The sequence below is a fragment of the Eleginops maclovinus genome, chromosome 22, assembly GCF_036324505.1.
Source record: "Eleginops maclovinus isolate JMC-PN-2008 ecotype Puerto Natales chromosome 22, JC_Emac_rtc_rv5, whole genome shotgun sequence".
In the NCBI taxonomy this organism is placed as follows: domain Eukaryota; kingdom Metazoa; phylum Chordata; class Actinopteri; order Perciformes; family Eleginopidae; genus Eleginops; species Eleginops maclovinus.
Window position 1 is genome coordinate 18,143,101 of NC_086370.1, and position 15,894 is coordinate 18,158,994.

Here is a 15,894-nt window from a genome sequence, read left to right on the forward strand (position 1 = left end):
GAAGGACCCAGACATAAGACAGGGGAAATTAACTGTGAGGGCGGACAGATAGCAGCCGATACTTCAGAGAGGTCGATGCAAAAGAGAGAGATCAAAACTTCCGATTACGATAATAGATAGTAAGCATGGGTTCAGGCATGTGTGGTTAAAGATAATATCAACCCAGAGATGCTTCAGTTTTGACCCGTCAGTGACCTTACAGCTTTATTGTCAGATAGTATATGCACCGAACATTTCCCAGGAGACTCACTGTCTGCCTCTGCATTGAACACTGTCCTGCTCTGGAGACCAACAGGCATCTCAATGTCTCATGAATATTGATCGGCCCCTCCACACATGCATCCACTCATGGGAGAGGGCCAAGGGTCACCTGCACAATTATTGTGAAGGATATACCATAAATGTTCATTGATTTGTCTTATGTTGAATAGAAAAATAATTGAGTTTGATAGATGCTGAATTATTTACAAATAAAACGTGAACATAGCAATTGATCAAAACGTACCTGCCTGTGTCCTTAGGACTAAGGTATCAGGGCTCGATAGTTATGACTGCAAGGCTGCCATTGGAAAAACAGCAAAGACCAATAAAATAACCCAAACTATTTACTTAAAAAATATATATATTACCCACGTTCTGATGCTTCACAATCCTCTCTTCTGAAGTATCTGACAGTGGATTCAGCTGTCTAAGTGGGACAAGAACAGATTGGTGGTCAGTAGAGAAGATGAACAAGCAGATGTCGGTGTCACTTGAGGAACCTACAATCTAGGACTCAAACACTGAAGGGCTAGCATATCTCTGTTGGGAATCAGCACAAAGGTCCAGAAACCAAAATGTGAAAGAGAGAACAGATGAACTAGCAACCGGTGACTTGCTGGTGTACTTTGAGTGACCTGTGAACAACGTGTTTAGTATAGCTGGAATTGAGGGTGAACACCTTCAAAAGATAATATTTAGAATGTAAATGATCAGATAATACATTGTTTGGCTACTTTAAAAAACATGGTATTCTTGCAACAATAAGATGATATGTAACTGCAATGTGTTGGGATTAAATGGCAACCATAAATCCAATTTCTGCAACCAATGACTCAGATGGTTGAAGTTATTGAATAAACCAATTTCTTGGACAGGTATTATGTGTGAATAAAGATTGATCATCCAGGTTTATATACTTCAAACAGCAACATAGTACATTTTCATCTTTTAAACCCTAATCAGTTGTATCCATTGTACTTTTTAGGACAATCTTTACTATACCTAGTTTTCTATCTTTACTGCTCTGTAGTCCCCAATGCGTTATCTCTATTTAAATGGTTAAGAACCAGACACAGCCATTGCAAACCCCTCTTACCCCTTTCCCGCCAAACAAGTTCCTGTTTAGGATCCGTGATTGGGCTGAGGTTTTGTTGAACATACATTGTCAGGATTCCCCCCAGAAAAAAGAACCACTCCCAAACTCTACACTGAAATCGATGGAATATTTGTTGAACTCAACCCTGTTTTTTTCATTATCAGGAGGTGAGTGATGCAGACATCATGGAGCTGGTGCACAGCTCTCTGGGGCGGATGACCATCATTCGTCAGGTCTTCCCGTTGTGGAGAGACACCAACGTTCGCTGTATGAGGAACAACCATCGCATCTCCTCCCTGCTCTGTGACCCGCAGGAAGGCTATCTGCAGTCCCTAGAGGTAAAGGAAAACATTTAAAGATGTACTGCTGAAGTTCATCACATTACATAGTTCCCCCATAAATACACAAAATGGACTTTAAATGGAGTGCATAAGGATGTGTGTTCATATGGTGATGAGCAATTGATGGATACCTGTAGCAACAATTGTTCGTTCAAGTAACTGCAGTCATTTATGTAAACAAAACTGTTGAAATGTAAAAAGAGTCCTCTCAAAATCCTTTAAACATGAAGAAACAACAAAAACAAATCACAAATCATTTCATCCCCGGTCGGACCTTCTACCAAATTACACTGAAACTGTAAACCAATTTTTTTTAGATATACTCTTACAAAACATGTAGAAACAAACAGGATCAAAAACAACCTCTTGACAAAGGTTTGTGAGTTATTTATTGTGTCATGCAAATTACAAGTGCTAAGCCCACACAGAATTACGAAAAACCTAAAATACATCTGTTGTGGTGAAAAGTGTGCCACAAAAAGGTTCCCATCCCAAAACACACCTCAGGTTTATTTCTATTTTTTATATCATTCAACCAGACCGCGAACACTACACATGAAGAGCAAAGGAAGCAACAAAAAGAAGGATAACCCTTCAAATGATTTACGGTCCATGTAAATGTAAATAGTCAGTTTGATCTTAACTGCATGAAAGCAGTATGATGGATGAGGCATTGTTAGTTATTTGAGTACAAGGTTGTGATTTTATTGTTAATGTATCCTGTTTGCTGCCTCTATTTAATGAACAGTAACATTGTGCTTGAGCAACAACCAGCCTGTTTCATCCACTTTTACTAGCAGCCAACAGGAGGGACACTTGTTATCAGTCCGTGTGGCAGAGCCATAAAACAAGCACATTCTGGTCTCTTCCTTTTGTTCTGAGCAGCACATGTGCTGTTAAAGGATTACGTGCATGATTCCTGCTTGATCACGCATCTTTCACAGTTTCAGTAGACTGTACAGCATGCACTCATGGACAGTACAGGCAGGCATCTGCCAAGTGCCACATGAATGCAAATATTAACTGATTATATATGCGACTGAATATAGATTAAACTCCCTAGATAAGGCTATTATGAGGAACATGAATGCCCATGAATATAAATGACCGAAAGCTCACTCTGACTGGGGAAACTGGGCACAACAGAAGAAAATATAGTTATAAAGTGAAAAAAAGCTTGTTTTTCATTCACTTACAAATTAACTTCAAACTGAATATATATTCATATAGTGGAAAATCCAGAAAAATATAACATTTGTTGATAAACTATTATCTCAAGCCTAACAAAGGCTTCCATGATGACAATGCGAGTCAACAGAAGAAGATGACAGCTTTGTGTTTTATCTCTTTAACACAGCGTCAGTCCTCCTTCAAGTCTTCGTTGTAACCTTGCTCACCCTGACACTTATTGCTTTCTATAGTAAAGTTAGAGCGCCTCTTTACACCTCTAAGACTTTTGTTGAAACCTGTTAGTAAGGGTAATGACTGTGTTTCCTGTAGCTCTTCATTTCTATTCATACTCTGTACAGATGGCTAAGCATGTGGTGTGTGCTCCCACAGTTCTAAATAATTCACATGAAAGAGGGTTTAATATCGGGTAATGGCAGTTTAAGCATTCATCAGAACATTAACACTGAGGAGATTGCAGTGCTTTTTCTTTGATAAGCCCTTTCACATGAAGTGTAACCTTAGATATCCAGAGCTGCAACGTTGCATTAAATCTAGACTTAGCGTCTGACAGAGTGACCTTGAGGCAAGTGTGATGTCTTACCACTAAGACGTATGGACCGAAGTCTGAAGGCTTCATGAAGCCAATACCTGGAGTGGCAGCAAGTATTGCTCTCATGGATCTCCCGCTGTGGAAGAATTTGACTTGACTTGACCCAGAGGACCTATCAAATCCACTGTCAGGCCAACACAGAAGAGGTAGACATGTTTCCTGACAGGGTGCACTGCAGTCAGAGATAGACAGCTGGACTGATGGCAGCTCTGAAATTCATTCGGGGAAGATGATTGACCTAGAAATACATTTTATTTTGCCAGTCTCTGGATTTTCAGGGAGTGCAATCCAACGATTGTTCGTCAAATCAACCCCAGTGCTTCAACAGAAAGTTTCCTGCAAGTGTAAACATGTGGACAGTCAGAGTGAGGTTGCTGCTCACATTGTGCCATCCTTCAACATTGTTGTAATGCAGAAAGAAACTGGGTCTTCACCAAATGACAACCCTGACATTGACGGATACAATAAAAGTAACTACTCACTGTGTCTCCCAATGCCATTCGATCTCCGAGGAAGGAGACACGTTTTTATTCACCTCTGAGAATGTTTTTATTTCACATTCAAACCCAACAGGGCCAGGCTGAAAGACAAGCACTTTTATTTCACTGCCTCATTCACAAGGGTTCAACAAGAGGCGTTGGAATATTTCTTGGAGCCCAAAAAACTATATTTGTTGACTTTGTTGCATCTACAGAACTTTGTCCAAGAATGCATTTAAATGATTTGATTTGTCCTCCGACAGGTGTCCAATCTCTACCTGTACGACAGTGTTTTGATGCTAGCCAACGCCTTCTACAGAAAACTGGAGGACAGGAAGTGGCACAGTATGGCCAGCCTTAACTGCATGAGGAAGTCCACTAAGCCATGGAATGGAGGGTGGTCTATGTTGGACACCATCCAGAAGGTATTAGCAAATTACATTTTTATTTTTGCCTAAATTTAAAAAATGCAGGGAAAAAAATACCCATGCAGGGAAGTATCGGAAGCAAGTATAAAGGTCTTTAAATTCAAAAACTAATTTGGAAAGTCTTTTGAAGTTCTTAAAATACCCATAGGAAGTTGATGGTTCAATGTGATTAACGGGATTGGCCTCCAGACAGATGTGTGGCTAATTATGATTTTTTTTTATCAAAAGGCTTGTGTAACCCTATCATTTATATAAGGTCCAATTGTATAAAGTGGCTACATTTCATCCATTTTAATCTGATTATGGATTTTTTTATTTTTGCAGTGACTCCCACTGTTTTAATCTCAAGTGTGACATATAGTAAGATGAACATGCATCGCATAAAGAAAGAAAGAACGAGTGCTCCTGTCATATTGTTGTGTTACACTAATCCATTTTATTGATTTGTTCTGTCTCAGTCAAAAAGGAACATTTGTATCATGTGGTATGATTGATGTTAATAATTGATGTTTATCTTCCCCTTAATGTCTGTTAATTTGACTAGACTGTGGTTAAAGCACAAAGGGATTGAATTCATGTACCGCTTGCAGGATATTTTTATTTGCCAAAACCTTTTTAATTAAAGTTAAGACAAACCAAACCCTACTATCACTGCTACTGCTGCTGTGTTGTGACATCTCCCACGTAGTAACTATTTTTGCTTGCTGTTGCTACAGGGACGGATCAGTGGCCTGACAGGAATGATGGACTTCCGAGCTGAAGGCTCTAATTCCCATGTGCAATTTGAGATTCTTGGAACCAGCTACAGTGAGACATTTGGGAAAGATGTAAAACGGGTGAGTCCAGAATATGTTATGTTCATTTTTTGTTAAGGACACTTCAGGGGACACTGACGATTAACATTTTGATACAGATTATCCTATGGGTACATCAGGTAGAATAATATGAAAATGGAGAATGACTTGCTAACTTTTTTTGTTGTTACCTTAGTCTTCAGTAACTCAGATTGTTTTCTTCTTTCAGTGTGTCAGAAAGAACCATGTAGCTGTTCTATTTGTTAGAGTAATGTATTCCGCAGCAGGGTGTCCCACCTTTCTCATTTCAGAAAGCTAAGGGACTGTGCCATATCTCAGTTATCTACTGTATGCATTAGACCACAGACCATTCGACTGAAGCCTCTGTACAGAACTTTACTCAGAAGCTTTTTGTTGGAAGATGCGCTTTTGCACAGACTTACATAACTGTCCATTATGTAGGTGTTTCAGGAACAGCAGGTACTGTGAAACTACTGATGGAAAAAGCTTTTCTAAGACATTCTCTCAATGTGGCCACTTACTGTGTAAGGAGAAAAATAACAGGGAAATGAAACTATTTCTCAGTTTTTTCTCAGAGCCCCATTGCAAAGTGTAAGTACTCAATTCCTGTCCTGAATAACTGCTGTCCTGCAGGTTTTAGTTCCTATCTGAAACTTACAATACCTGCCAAGTGGGACTGATTTATAACAAGGGAGGTAAAAAGACCTGCAGGACATCTGTTCCCGATAGGAACAATAACTGGAGAAAGGATTTTAACTCTTTGTGTTTGCATTTGCATTCTATTCTATTCTATTTAGAGACCACTGTTTCTGAATCGTAAGTCTCCGGATACAGAGCTTTGCTGGGTTTTTGTTACTTTCTGGGGTGTCAGGTGAATGCAAAAATAAACATACTGGATTGGAATAAGTTGTTTTCTGAACCCTGAGAATCACAGTGGCAGGGATTAATATTTGACAGTGAGGTGTCAGGTATCATGGTGCCCTCTACTGGAGCGCTTACACTAACCAGATCAGTCTGCTTTAATCGTGTTTTTCATCACACCAACCATCCTTCATCAAATGTGTCATTACGACCTGAGACTTACTCTTACTTCCACACACTGTGTTCGTTTTTTATCTAAATCAACACTTTCAACTTTGGCTTTGCTTATTAGAGAATGTATGATGTGTTCATGTTCAGTAAAGACTATTTTTTAAATAATGAGCCGGCCATATGAGCTGACCCATGAAGCCTTAACTGAGAGAGGTGTCTGATCTATGAGCGTTGCAGAGCTGAAGTGAGAGAGTGAGAGCATTATCTGTGCACGCTTCTCTTAGCTGTAATTTGTTTGTCGCTGTGGATGTCCTGATTCAGTCAGGGACTTCATGCCGAATGAAGAGAAATGGAGTTTCTTGGCAATCTATGTAGAGCAGGACTGACCAGAAACGGTAATGAAGATTTAATCACCACTCAGCCTAACTGAAATCATGAAGCCAATTCATCATAATGTGGCCATTAGCATTAACTAGGAAGATACGCACTACTCACAGTGCCATGTGTTTACACACACACAGGAAGAAACAGATACAGTACATACTCTATGCAATTGAGGCCTAAAGCATGTTAACACACAAACATGCATTGTACACACTGTTTTGGATCTCAGACACTAAGAGCATGCAGCCAGGCAAACAGAAAGCAGAGGCCAGGGAGCAAACTAACATGCGGTGCTTGTATCTCTAAATCATTAGAGGCAGAAGGGGACAGCAAGGCCAGATAATGGGATGCCAAATGCATTCAGTGCTGTTGTTCATTACCTGGCATGTCTATCTGTGTGTCTGCCCACTACTTGGCAGAACCATTACGGTGAGAAAACAGACACAAATTCATGTAACTCTCCTCCCTGTTTCTCTATAAAAGAAAGTTTAAATATACATTCATCCACACCATTACATCGTCCTCTGCAATGTAGTAATATAAAATGTCGTGTTGTCAGGTCTGTTTTTTTCTCAAGTGAAGGGTAACAGTGATTGCATGTCGTCCTTCATCCCCGCGAACCACGTCCACCCCTCAGAGCCATCCTCATTTTGTTCCTCTCTCCCCTCTTTTATCTTTTCCTCTCATCTCATGTCCCATCCTCTCCCCTCTTCTCTTCTTTCCTAACCCTTTTCTCTCCATTTTTTAGCCCTGGTTCCCTCCCTCTCCATCATCGTTTATCTGCATTCAGTCCATTTTCTCCCCAGCCTGATGGCTCTTAGATGAGGCGTCTTTCTGGTTAGACAATGTAATGAAGACTGAAATACTATTTCCTGGATGGCTACTGTGAGTTTTCTCCACCATCGGGGGCTGCAGCAGAGTGATCGATGCTGTTGTTGTTGTTGTTTTGGTTTCCCAGTTTGCTCTTATTGATGTGTCAGCTCATCTCTAAGCAGATATTGCTAATGACTTCCAGCTAACACAAAGCTTTTCATACAGAAAAGTATTTCATTTGAATGTAATTGTTTTTCCTAGCCTGTTATCTTGCATGCATCATGCAGTAGTTAGTTATGTGTCCACATAATGTAGTAGGGCTGGCTTCATAGTAATATTTAAAGTCACATTTTTGGCTGTATTTATACCATTCTAGAGTCAAATAATATCATCCTAATGATGTTTTTCAGCCTGATGTTGTGCATAGTGTTGAATGGGAAAGCTCCCTCATTCAGTTGTGTGGTCTCATGAAAAATACATTTTTCATTGTATAGGGTATATTGCCTCACATGTTATATGACAACATTTCTAAATAGCCTCACCTGTGCTGGAAATAATATATGGCCTGGCTGTCTGAGACGTGCAACTGTACCATTAACCTTCAAAATAGAAAAAGTGAAAAACCCCCTCAGCGTTAAAAGTTCAAATTAAATATGTCTGTTGCGATGGCCTCAGTCAGGTATGATGCCATTGTCACTTTAACGTTTTAAATTTAAAGGAAACGGAAATGTGTGCTGCTCACTACATGCATATTTTCTCTGAAGCAGCCGAAATAATAATTTGCAGCATAAATCTGGCACATCTGGTATCCTGATCCTTGCCAGATTTAAATAATAACACGTCAGAATCTGTGCAAGCATACATGCAGTTGTGGTTGCCAACACCAGCCCCCATACCAGGTCCATACCCCTGAAACGGAATTTTGCAACCACAAACGGACCAGCGCCTTCTCAAATGAAGATCTGTGGTGCCATAGGAGTCTTACAGTCACACTTTTGAATGATCTGTCAATTTTTTCTCAATGGCCAATAATCAGCCCTTCAACCAGTGATAGTGGATGGATAGAGGTCATATGTGCTCAATTAAATGTTGCGTCAACAGAACTGCAGTTCATAGCTGATGTATTCGTCTTATTGCTCAACCCTAATTCGCTGGCTCATGGAGCTGAAATGGCATTACATAGTCTCCAAAGGGTACTTCTCTCTTGCCAACAATAGATCTGTAGGGGGTTATCAGGGCAGTTGATCCATGATTAATTTGTCAGCACTAAGATTGCCAGCTTTTTTAAAACTAACTTTCTTGCTCCCACAGTTTTTTTAAACCTCCCCTGCCTGCTTGGATTTTCACCTGCGGGAAGATAAAGAAAAGCGCTGTGAGGCAACAGCTAGTATTTTACATGCCAAAATATTCCATTTTTTGCACCGTTGTATAACAATGCCATATTTCTATTTCCAATTTAGCAGTGTAGAAAACAGTATTTGTCTATTTGATTTATTTCACTGCAGACAATTGAAAGACAGAATAATTGTGCTACCTGGTAAACCTGCAGTATATTGAACTGTAATTAAGTTTGAATTGCCTTTTCTCACAGTCACATTCAAAGGAAAGCATTTAAGTGGCAGAAACCACTTGTGGTTGTTCCTACCGAAAGTAAATCCTCTTGTGAGTCTCAAGTAAAAGGATCAAAAGTGCACAGTACTTTTCCATGGCGTGATGTATTCTCTTTTGTGATCCAATCCATCATGAACACAGTTGAACAAATGTTACCCACCCTATCGTCAAGTCAAAATGCACTTCACATACGGTACTTGCTCTTTGTTCCTCTGACTTTACGAGGTGAAGTAAAAACATTCAGTTTATAGGTGGATCTGAGTCGAATTCAAAATCAATAATTCACTTATTTATGATAACTGGCAAGTTTGCCTCCATGTGTCAGAGTCATGTGTATGATCACTTCAGTTCAGCACTCTTTCTGAAGCCGAGAGCTACAGCTCTCTTTCTGTTTGTCCGTATTCTCTTTTTCACGTCTTGCATGCAGTCTTTTTTAATCAATATCATAATGAATGCAGTTCAATGTGATCAGGGAAAGCTTTAATTGTGTTGGTTACACATTTCTTTATGTGTTTTCAAACAAGGGGCTAACTCTTTGTTTCCTTTCCTTCTCTCTCATGTTCTGATTTTATTCAGTGGTTTGAAGTGAATCCTGCCTCATGTTTCAGGATGGATGGATGGATGGATGGAATGGATGGATGGATGGATGGATGGATGGATGGATGGATGGATGGATGGATGGATGGATGGATGGATGGATGGATGGATGGAATGGATGGGTGGGTGGATGGATGGATGGATGGATGGATGGATGGATGGATGGATGGATGGATGGGTGGATGGATGGATGGATGGATGGATGGATGGATGGATGGATGGATGGATGGATGGATGGATGGATGGATGGATGGATGGATGGATGGATGGATGGATGGATGGATGGATGGATGGATGGATGGATGGATGGATGGGCTACTATCTGCATAAGCTATGCTTTCTGCCCTCCCACTTTTATTAATTTTGTTTGTCGGATTCATGAATTGTCTGTACCAAAAGTAGAATAAAAAAACGTGCATAGGTGGTAAATAAGGCAGGCGATTAAAATGTGATATACACACAGTTCAAAACATGCAGTACACATTTAGTACAAGGTTGCACAGTCTTTTCATCAGTGTCAGACAAAGGCACGTGGGTCAATAAGAAGCTCAGTAGCATGATGGGCTTGTCAATATGTAAGCACCTGAGGCACCAAACTAGCAGAGGAATAATACAAAAAAAAAGAATAGCAGCTACTCGAGAAAACTGTGGATGGGTTTTCATAATGATGAGGCTTCAATGGTTCCCTGAAAGGGAACAGAGTTCTATCTGTACGATTTTTAGGAGATACTGTAATTGAGGCGCTAGGAATCCTGGACCATTTGACTCCCTTTGTCATTTCTAAGTGGTCATTGGCATTTGCTCAGCTCCATTACAGATGATCATTTTATGGCATTGAGAATTGTAGACATTAACTTAATGGCAGTCCTGATATTTTTGCAACTTTCAAACTGGAAATATTATAAAACCTCATTAGTTAGATATTCTCTATTGTGCTGTGGGATACAAAAATGCATATTTGATAAAGCAGAAACAACTGGATGTTTTAGTCTCACTTACGATAGGTGTACTCTTGGTGACTGATTGCTATGCATATTTATACAAACATTATTTTAAACCTAAATCATCAAAAACCTGACACTTCAAAAAGAAAGAAGCAGGGAAAAAAATATTTGTAAGTGATTTGGCGTGTTTCTTACATGTATCGTTGTATAAGATACATCCATCCTCAGTAAAAGTATGAATCATGCCCATGCCCTTGAAAGTCTGGTAAGTAAAGATCACAGTGTCCAGTGAAGTGTTACTCGTTCATATGTAGGTGGCTCTGCTGTATGTATTGTTTGTGACCTTCCGGGTAGCGTGCTGCTGTGCAAGGCTCTGTGAAGTAGAAGTGTTCCTCTTTAGTGTTCTTCAGTTTACAGAGCGGAGATTGTTTTTTCACTGCGGACGAAGTTGCTCATGGAGAAAATAGTCCCCCCCGCAGACTGACATTTTGCCCCATGCGCACACACATGCGAACCACTGTCGCTTTACACAGTCTCATTTCTCCGCATACACCTGATGAACATGTAGACAGGCTGTTACAACTGGATTACTTTCTACAGAGAATCAAAGTAGTTTTCCGTGCAAATTGAAGGGCAGCTTTAAGGTGCACAAAGGGATGTAAATGCATTTGGCGTAACCTTATTTTATGTTTACAATGAACAGCTCCACGACTTACTGATCTTCATATTGTTGACATACACAGTGCTTAGATAACTAGCCCCTTTGAAGCTGCATTTTTTGAGTGACATCATTATTCAGGAAAACGTATAGACACCCACACAAGGTTATAAATATGATTAAGTAGCAGACTGCAGTGTGGTTACACAACAACAAAGCAGTATATCTCTTTAGTCTGAGTGTTTGGAGGACCACATGCTCTGCAGATGGTTTGTGAACAGCAAAAGAGATAAATAATAGTGAAGTTTTTCCCTCTTATGATTCCATTTCTTTCACAGTTGAAATCCTTTGTTTCTGCTTTGTGTGTCTGTAGTAATTGTTGTTTCCTGTTGATTGTATGATTGTTTGCCTTTGCCAATGGTTACAGAGATTTGAGTTTGTTTATTTAGTTTTCTCATCAATATCCCCTTCAGCCAAACGGAACATCACAAGAATACAAAATCTTCTTTAAAACAACAAAAAAGACAATCTGCTCAGTTTTGTGGCTCAGATATTTCTGCTCAAACCAAAATACCATGGCCAAATCGGGTGACAGAGCAAAGTAACCTGAACATTTCAAGAAGCAAGAGATCAAAGTTAAGTGCTGGACTTGTGATGGGATCATGAAGCTTTGACATATCTCTATTGCTGCTTACATTTTTGATCTCTGTTACCTTTTTCTACTTAATATTAAATAAAATGTCAAGTCTGTCTTCGCATTTTGTATAAAGCCTTCCCTCTCTGATGAAAGGGAGTAATATTAACTGCCAATTCAGATTCAGCTAGGTGTAATTATGTCAACATGAGACACAGAAATCTGTTTATTGGACCCAAGTTGTGATAGTGTGGCAGCAATAATACAGTGGTAGTTATACAGATGTATACTTTCTAAATGGTTATATTGAAATAAATGATGCTATATTTAGTTACTGGAATAGAAATGACAGGTAACACGTCACCAAAAATGAATTGCAATACATCAATCTATTCAGAAGACCACCATGATCCAGAATTCTAATCTCAATACCAACAAAATATCAATTCCTCACTTCAAATTGAGTTATCTGAATCAAAAAAAGCTATTTGCATTTATATATTTCATTAAGTATCTGTTGTTATGGGGTGCAGTGTGTATATATGGGAACATCTTCTGTAAGGGGCTCCTGTAGATGAGGCATGTGTGCTGCAGGCTGAGGGGGGCTGTGGCCAGAGTGTCTGTTGTTTGGCCCGGAGCCACCATTCTTGTCCTGTCAGCTCAAATCTCATTGACCACTCCAAATGATTTGTCGAATCCTTGAGAATCCTTGTCCTGCTTGCAGCACTGATTAAGAATTTAACAAACATTGGCTTCACAACTTCAGACATGGCTCAAAACACTGACAGTGTGGAAAGAGAGTTTTAAAGAAGGACTGTTCAAGAACAATAAACTCAAACTGCTGCTTGATTTCTTTTTTTTGTTTTTTAGTCTGAAGTTTTAGGATTAGCATGATGTATTTAAAGTCCTCATCATTATCGTTGTACTTGTGCTCCTTCCTCTCATCATCACCACCTCCATCTTTAGGATTAATGGTTGATTATACTGTTGTTTGATACAAAGATTGACAATACATTGAAGCATTCATTGGCGGGCTGGAATCAGGGGTCCTCATCGCATACTAATGGCCAGTGCTTGTTGTCTTGGTAACTAGCTCAGATGTTGACACACATCAGCAATGACTGTCACACAGCATGGAAGAAATAGTCTTAACTTACTTATATTCCCCTTGCCGTTTTACTGCAATTAAACGTTTATTTGTCACCTTTTTGTCTCTCAGGGAACAGCACCGTTTAATCCATTTTCTCTCATCTATCTGACTTTTCTTTCCTCCCTATTAGCTGGCGTCTTGGGACTCCACTCGTGGTATGAATGGTAGCCTGAAGGAGAATCGTATCGAGAGCGGTATGCAAGGAGTAACGCTGAAGATTGTAACATTACTGGTAAGTTGTGGGAGTACACTGAATATTTTAACACTTGACCTGAGTAGGCATATATATGAGCAAGAAACAAACACCCAAGAACAAACATCCAACACATCTAATAGGCAGTTCTTTACACCCACAGATTAAGTGAAGCTTCTCTGTGAAATACACACTGAATTAATCATAATACTGTCAATGTTACTTTAATTACTAATGAATTCATCTTGATTAATACTATTAAGTACTTTGCCTTTTTATTATTAGCCAGTGTTAATGGCACGAAAAATTCCCTGCAGATTGTTTACAATAAATAATGAGTTTGCAATATAAGCATAAAGCAGAACAGAGATTCTTACAAAACATGGGGATTCATTAATGATGTCCTGCTTCTTATAATAAAAGAACTGATCCTTTCTTACCTCAGTTTAGTTGGAAACAGGTTCTTCCATTTGATAATTTACTGTGATAAAGAAGGTGCTTAGTTCCACCTGATTGTATGAGTTGTTATCAAAGTTAGGTGGAGGACCAATAAGGACAATACTGGAAATTGCAGACCTCTTATCTACTTCACACTGTTGTTATTCACTTAGGAGTTTTAGGTCACCTTTTCCATCTTGTCCTGTGAATCTAGAGGAACAGAAGGCCGTTAAAATCAATCCTATAGAGCAGCAGTGTTTCTTCAACTATCTTTACCAATTCTAGCAGAGGCAGTCACTTCCCTCCCTCTCTTTTAGTTTTTCCTCTTCTTCACACATCATTTGCCTGCACCGTATTTATTCACATACGTTCTGCTCAGTTCTCCACTGGCAGTGTCACTTAATCAAGTCATTTGCCCCTGCCCACTTTAACCCCCCCCCCCCCCCCCCTCTTTCTATGTCCCTCTCCTCTGTCTTCTTCAGCTCTCCTTACTCCTCCTTCACCCTTTTAATTCTGCCTTGACACTTTAAACCATAAAGAAGAATCATGGCTGTGTGCAATGTATTTAAAATGGCAATTTCCACACTGATGAACCATAGCAGTTGCCATGGCGCCATGTGTTACAGGTCAATGGTTGCTGAGGAAACTATTTTTATTAAGATGAAGTTTAACTTAGATCACCTCAGAAGCTGTTCATAAAGGTGTCACCCTAAAGTTCTTAAGATGACTGAATGTGTCCTCGCTTCGGTCGCCAAACTGGCCCCGAGGAGATTATGGTGCATCTTGATAAATGACGTGCCTGTGATGAAGTGCACATACTCTACTCTTTTCCAAAGTTTGAGGATAAATCGCATGCTTAGAGAGAATTCCTCACACACTCACATTCCTCAGCATTATCCTTGTCAGTAATGTCTTCTACAAAAGGCACAATTTCCGTTCAAACAGGAAGAGCCTTTTGTGATGGTGGGAGAGAATATTCTGGGCCAACCCAAGAGATACAAAGGATTCTCCATTGATGTCCTGGACGCCCTAGCAAAGATACTGGGCTTCAAGTATGACATCTACCAAGTGGGAGATGGGAAGTACGGCTCGGTGCTCCCTAATGGTTCCTGGAATGGCATGATTGGAGAACTCATTGGCAAGGTCGGGGTGTTTTCTTTATATCTGTGTCAATCAATTTCCAGATTTCAGTCCAAATCATTTTTTTCTGGGAGTCAGGCCACATTGTCTTGTTTTGAAATAGTGTCCAAATTATAAGGCTCAGTGGAAGGGGAAAAGATTAGAAAAACATTGCAGTGGCCAACTGCACATCCGTTTTCTCCTGTGGGTGACATCACACATCAATTTATCTGGGTCTGATTCCTGCAATTCAGACACTCAGAAAGTTTGAGACTATGATTAAAGCTGTTGTGGGTCATAATGAAAATGGGAACTCAACTCCCTAAGATGGAAATACAAGTTTAGATGTTTTTTAGACATAATTATATCAATCTCAGATTTATGTACTTTATCTAATGTACAGTGATATCTTCACAAAGGCCATTTAATTAACTTTTCTGTTAGAGACTGAGGACATTGTACACTCTCAGACTTAACTTGCACATAAAAGATCCAGAAAATGCAGAACGGTGAAAAAATGTGGACCTAATTCCAAGATTAAAAAGAAAGCACTCCATTATTAAAACCTTCACGTAGGCCAAATGATCTCCATAGTTATTAGGTTCAAAGTCAACAACGTACCGAGTAGATGACAGAATGATGATGAAAGATCATTGTGTCAAAAAATCAGAAGGTTTCCTCCTGCTGAGAGCATGAATGTGCACAGAGACAGTGCCTGTCTGTGTCTGACAGAGAGAGATAAATGCATTTTAAAATTGAAAATGTGGACTGATAGTGATTCTCGAGTCAAAGTATTAACCACCCAAAGGTTACTTCCTTTTGGGAATAAAAACACATTCTTTCAATTTGATAATCAGAAATGGTGGCTTGATGAATATTCAGTGAAAATGACAGAGAATAAAGGTTAGTTTCTGTTAGAGGAACGAGTTAAGCTGGATGGAAGCTTATTTATAAACTGAAAAGCAAGCAAGATGAATACACAAGAGTAGGGCCACAGGGTCACCAGAGTCTCTTTCTCTAGGGAGCTTTTAAACTCAATAGTGAGAAAACACGAACCCCTCTTCGTCTTAAATATATTTTGTGTTTTTGAAATAAACTTCAAGTTACTAAAGCATGTGACC

At 39.5% G+C, this 15,894-nt stretch overlaps 1 protein-coding gene across 1 annotated transcript in view; it reads left to right on the forward strand.

Annotated features, from left to right (window-relative positions):
• grid1a (glutamate receptor, ionotropic, delta 1a) overlaps positions 1 to 15,894 on the forward strand; it is a 197,349-nt gene that overhangs the window by 162,320 nt on the left and 19,135 nt on the right. The window contains 5 exon segments of the mRNA XM_063875111.1: positions 1,522 to 1,695; positions 4,221 to 4,382; positions 5,102 to 5,221; positions 13,154 to 13,255; positions 14,600 to 14,797. Of these exon segments, the coding sequence (XP_063731181.1) occupies positions 1,522 to 1,695; positions 4,221 to 4,382; positions 5,102 to 5,221; positions 13,154 to 13,255; positions 14,600 to 14,797 (756 nt within the window).